Below are 5,661 nucleotides of genomic sequence, written 5' to 3'. Positions count from 1 at the left end.
TGAAATTTAGCATTTTAATTATGAATGTAGGCACCAATGCCTAAGAGTACTAGCATGACTTGTGGCTTTGTCACCAACAAAAACACCTAAACCATAGGTATTTTCATGTTATACTACAGCTGTTGAAGGTACCTCAAAATATCATTTACAACCAAATTTTCCTTGAAGTGTTTATAATTACTAGACCCCCAAAGAGGCACATACATAACAAATTTATTCTAAAATAGCTTGATAACTGTATTTCAATAAAATTGATTTCCTTTGAAATCCCATATGATTTGTCTGCCTTTTAAAAACAATTTTCTTAGAAGGGATCTTTAGGCTTCACTAGATTGCCAGAGGTGTTATAGAACAAAACAAGTTCAGAACAACTGTTTTAGATGTATTCCTCAGTGACTTTAGAGAGCAGGGCCCTGCTTTTCCTCTCCCCTGCATATCCCCGCCACAGTGCTGACCCTCGTTGGACTGTAATGTCATAAATAAGTTGGTATTTTGTTAACTTACTGAGATTGGAGGTTATTTCTTAACAACAGTTAGCGCATGTAGACTAATCTCCTTGCTACCAAGGCCCAAACAAACATGGCAGAGAGTACGGAGACATTAAGAGGCCTCTGGGTAGAAAGAACCCGGAAGTGAATAGTGAGGACCAAAGATCAGACGAGGCCAATAAAGATATCGAGCCAGAAGGACAGTGATCTATGTACAGGAATCCTCTTCTTCAACTTAGAAATAAAGCTCAATAATAGCGATATAAAAGAACCTTTCAATTATCCCTGAATTTGCACCCTGAGATTTACAACTGTCACACAATAATTTTCTTATTTCATATTATCTACTATTTTCTCTTCCCCTATTAGGGTGGCAATAATTTTTGTTTCTCATAGCAGGTATTAAGCACTTTTGAATTCATCAAAGTATATATAAATATATAAACATATGATAAATATATAATATAAAATATATGAATAACAAAATATATACACCCTTTATATATGTGAATATATGTAATTTATTTATTATTTTAAAGCAAGCTTCAATTAGTTCTGTTCTACTTAAGATTCTTCTTAGCTACAGTGTAACAACAGAAGAGAAGCCAGTAACCACAAAGACAAGATCAATATTATATAAGTCCTTCCATATGGAGATTTGAAAATTGGTAATTTTTTTAAAGGGCTTGTTGATTTAAATAAAATAGGCTTGATGGAGCCCTTCAAGGTTTTTTTTTTTTCCCTGATTTTAAGTTTTTATTTTAATTCTGGTTAGCTCACATACAGTATTCTATGGGTTTCATGTGTACAGTTTCAACACTTCATACAGAATTCTGCACCCATCAAAGCAAGTGCACTCCTCAATCTCCATTACATATTTAACCACATCCTCAACCACTTCAGGGTTTTTAAGGAAGATATAAATTTGACAACATTTCTCTTAGGACATTAAGTTTTATTTAATTTTACCTTCCCTTTTAGACTGTTTTTCTGCCTTTATCTTAAACTTTGACTAAATGAATCAGTCATTTTGAAATGTTCAGGTTGCTAAAATCAGATGCAAAGTCTCCTCTAAGGTTACACTATTTCTAACCTCCATGAAATTATAGAATCTAAATTTTTATAGCCTATAGAACTATACTTGAATGAGAATAAAACAGGGTTAGTGTGCAATACAGTTTGGGCTTCAGCATTAAAAGGTCTAAAAAAATATAGTACATTTATTCTTAAGTGTTATATACCAGAGGCACTTAGGTGGCTCAGGTCATGATCCCAGGGTCATCTGAGACCCCCACATCAGGCTTCCTGCTCAGTGGGGAGCCTGCTTCTCCCTCTCCCTCTGCCTGCTGCTCCCCCTGCTTCTGCATACTCTGTCAACTAAATAAATAAAATCCCTAAGTATTATATAATGTAAACATCAACTATCCAGATCATGACTGTGTACCAACTCCAAGCCTCATGCCTGCCAAGTAAAAATTCTTTAAGAATGAGTACTCAAAAAAAAAAAAAAAGAAAGAAAGAAAGAAAAATGATATTGGAGAACTATAGTTTTTAACATGGAAAAAAAAATCTACGTTAGAGTTACTAAACAACAGACTTATAGTGTCAATTTTTAAGAACTTCAGGTATGTGATCATGAATAAACAACAGCCGGCGAGCCGGCACAGGGATGAGTCCATCGAACAGCACGGATTCCGACTGCACACGGGTCTGCCGCTCATGGCTGGACTTCGTTAGGAGGAAGTTCCCTTTCTCATTTGTAGGTGAGGTGACAGGTGAGAAGTTCGAGCTTCTACACGGACAGTGGCTCACTGAGCCTTGAGACTCTTGGGGTGTCACAAAGTCCTGATGTCATTTAGTCTCTTCAAACGACGTCTTATGGCCGCTTAGTGTCAGCATTAATGCGTATTAGGAAGCGTAGCTGCTTCGGTTCTGTGACTTTCCGTGTTTCGCACATTCAGAGAAGAATAGCATAACGAACCCCCCAAGTTCCAAGCTGAGGCCCCCCGTTGCCAACTTCAACAATGATCATCTGTTGCCATTTTTTAATGCTTTACATTTCTCGCCCCTAACTTTTCCCCGTCGTTTTGCTGGAATATGTCCAAGCGGATCGGAGCGCGCTCGTTACTGGAGCCGGTGTCCCCAACAGATCGGGCCTTACGAAGATCGGTACATTTCGCTCACCAAAGCCTCCGGCAGCTCCTTAACGACCCAGGCCGAGTTCCCAAGTTCCGCGGGTCGTCTCCGTGTCCGGTACTGACCTGTTTATATCAGACCCAAACGCGGCTCCCGACGGCTGCATGTGGTCCACGCATCTTTCCAGTTTATTTTAACAAACTCCTCCTCCCTTTACTAAAATGACATTTATTTGCTCGTTGAAAAAGCCCGGTCATTTCTCCGTCGAAATTCTCTTCCCGCATCCCACGGCCCGGGCTAGGACGAGGAGCCCCGCCGGGACCGGACGGCTCGCGCTCCCGGGCACGCGGCGGTCGCTGCCCCGTCACAGCGCATCGCGGGCGCGGAACACGTCCCCCTTCAGTGGCGTCCCACGTGCCCAGGGACTCAGGCGCCGTCCGGCTGGGCCGTGATCACGGCGTCTCGGGGTCACCTACAGCCCCAGCCGCGGGGCCGCTGGCGTCCCCGGGAGCGGCACAGGCGACTTGCGGCCGTACCCGGTGCCCGCACGCCCGGCTCCGCTCCGGAAGAAGGGACTTCCCTCTCCCGCTGGGACAGCCGGAAACGCAGTTCGCCCTACGACGGCGGGACGCCCGCCGGGCCCTCCGACTGGACTTGATCTGGTTTTAGAGGCACCGGAGGGCGGGCCCGCGCCCGCGGCGAGCCGAGAGTGTCCCGCCGCTGCCCCCGCGGCCCAGGCGGCCGACGCGAAGGGACGAGAGGGGCCCGGGCAGGCGAGGCCCGGGCAGGCGGGGACCCGGGGACCGGGGGACCCGGGGCAGGAGGCTGGGTCGGGACAGCATACCTGGGCAGGCCCCGGGGGGCGGCCGCCGACGCCCCCGCGCCCGGGCCGGGCTCCTCGCCGTCCCCGCCGCTGTCGCCGGCCGCGGGGCTCCTCTCGCCCTCGGCGGGGCCGGCCGGCGCGCCCCCCGCGGCGTCCCGCGGCTCCTGGGGCCCCGGCGGCCCGCGCGCGCCCCGCCGCAGCGCCTCGGCCAGGCGCGAGAGGTCGCGGCGCATGGCGTAGGCGTCCTCGCCGTCCGCGTAGTAGCGCGGCTCCACGTCGCTGACGCGGAAGCCCAGCGCGTCGGCGTAGAGGCGCAGCGCCGCGCGGTTGCTCCTGCGCACGTGCAGCGACACGTAGCGCGCGCCGAACGTCTCCACCATGGCGCGCGCCGCCTGGTCCATGAGCTTCTGCGCCAGCCCGAGGCGCCGGTGCGAGCGCTTCACCGCCAGCGACGTGATGTGGCCGTGCGGCACGTCGTCCGCGTCCTCCTCCATCTTGGCCAGCACGTAGCCCACCATGCGGCCGGCCTCGTCCTCGGCGACGTAGGACAGCTGCGGCCACGACAGGCCGTGGTACAGGTAGTACTTCATCTGGTAGTTCTCGGGCAGGCACAGCAGGTTGCAGTGCTGCATGTTGACCAGGTCCCGCGGCCGCGCGTTGCGGATGTTCATGGCGGCGGCCAGACAGGAGCGCCGCTTCCCGCCTCCGACGTGGTCCGAGGGCCGCAGTCCTGAGGAGGGACGCCGGAGACGTGCGGGGCGGAGACGGCGGCAGGCGGAAGGGGCGGGGCTACGACGGGCTTCCGGAAGTGCGCCGCCCGCTCCCAGCCAATGAGGGCTTCTCGTTACTGGGCGGGTGCGCGCGCCCGCAGTAGGGGGTGGGGACGGAGCTCGCGGTGATCTCGACGTGGTCAGTGGGCTGTTTCCTCGGCGGCTGCCACTGTTCCTTTGTTTTAACTGTAACTGCTTAATTTGCATGCGTCTGGGTCAACTTGGACGACCTGAGTAAACCCATATAACCAGAGTGTAGACCAAGAATCAGCATATTGCACACACACCGGGAGCACCCACGCAGACCCCCTTCCAGTACCCATCACGGAGACTTCTCTGCTACTCCAGTAACCGTCACCTGGATTCCTTTCTTTCTTTTCTTTTTTTTTTTTAATTTTCGTTTATTTTTAAAATTTATTTTCAACATAACAGTATTCATTATTTTTGCACCACACCCAGTGCTCCATGCAATCCGAGCCCTCTACAATACCCACCACCTGGTACCCCGACCTCCCACCCCCACCCCTCAAAACCCGCAGATTGTTTTTCAGAGTCCATAGTCTCTCGTGGTTCACCTCCCCTTCCAATTTCCCCCAACTCCCTTCTCCTCTCCATCTCCCCATGTCCTCCATGCTATTTGTTATGCTCCACAAGTAAGTGAAACCATATGATAATTGACTCTCTCTGCTGGACTATTTCACTCAGCATAATCTCTTCCAGTCCCGTCCATGTTGCTACAAAAGTTGGGTATTCGTCCTTTCTGATGGAGGCATCATACTCCATAGTGTATATGGACCACATCTTCCTTATCCATTCGTCCGTTGAAGGGCATCTTGGTTCCTTCCACAGTTTGGCGACCGTGGCCATTGCTGCTATGAACATTGGGGTGCAGATGGCCCTTCTTTTCACAACATCTCTATCTTTGGGGTAAATACCCAGGAGTGCAATGGCAGGGTCATAGGGAAGCTCTATTTTTAATTTCTTGAGGAATCTCCACACTGTTCTCCAAAGTGGCTGCACCAACTTGCATTCCCACCAACAGTGTAAGAGGGTCCCCCTTTCTCCACATCCCCTCCAACACCTGTTGTTTCCTGTCTTGTTAATTTTGGCCATTCTAACTGGTGTAAGGTGATATCTCAATGTGGTTTTAATTTGAATCTCCCTGATGGCTAGTGATGATGAACATTTTTTCATGTGTCTGATAGCCATTTATATGTCTTCTTGGAGAAGTGTCTGTTCATATCTTCTGCCCATTTTTTGATATGATTATCTGTTTTTTGCGTGTTGAGTTTGAGGAGTTCTTTATAGATGCTGGATATCAACCTTTTGTCCTTACTGTCATTTGAAAATATCTTCTCCCATTCTGTGGGTTGCCTCTTTGTTTTATTGACTGTTTCCTTTGCTGTGCAGAAGCTTTTGATCTTGATGAAGTCCCAAAAGTTAA

At 49.4% G+C, this 5,661-nt stretch overlaps 1 protein-coding gene across 1 annotated transcript; it reads right to left on the bottom strand.

Annotated features, from left to right (window-relative positions):
• Positions 1 to 3,596: 3,596 nt before the first annotated feature.
• Positions 3,597 to 4,210, bottom strand: NAA11 (N-alpha-acetyltransferase 11, NatA catalytic subunit; the record flags this gene model as incomplete). Its single annotated transcript, XM_082729151.1, has 1 exon — positions 3,597 to 4,210. A coding segment is annotated over exon 1 (522 nt), but the record flags the coding sequence as incomplete, so codon positions are not given.
• Positions 4,211 to 5,661: the final 1,451 nt, after the last annotated feature.

The sequence above is a fragment of the Mustela nivalis genome, assembly GCF_964662115.1.
Source record: "Mustela nivalis genome assembly, chromosome: 4".
In the NCBI taxonomy this organism is placed as follows: domain Eukaryota; kingdom Metazoa; phylum Chordata; class Mammalia; order Carnivora; family Mustelidae; genus Mustela; species Mustela nivalis.
This window is presented reverse-complemented; position numbering and strand designations above follow the sequence as displayed.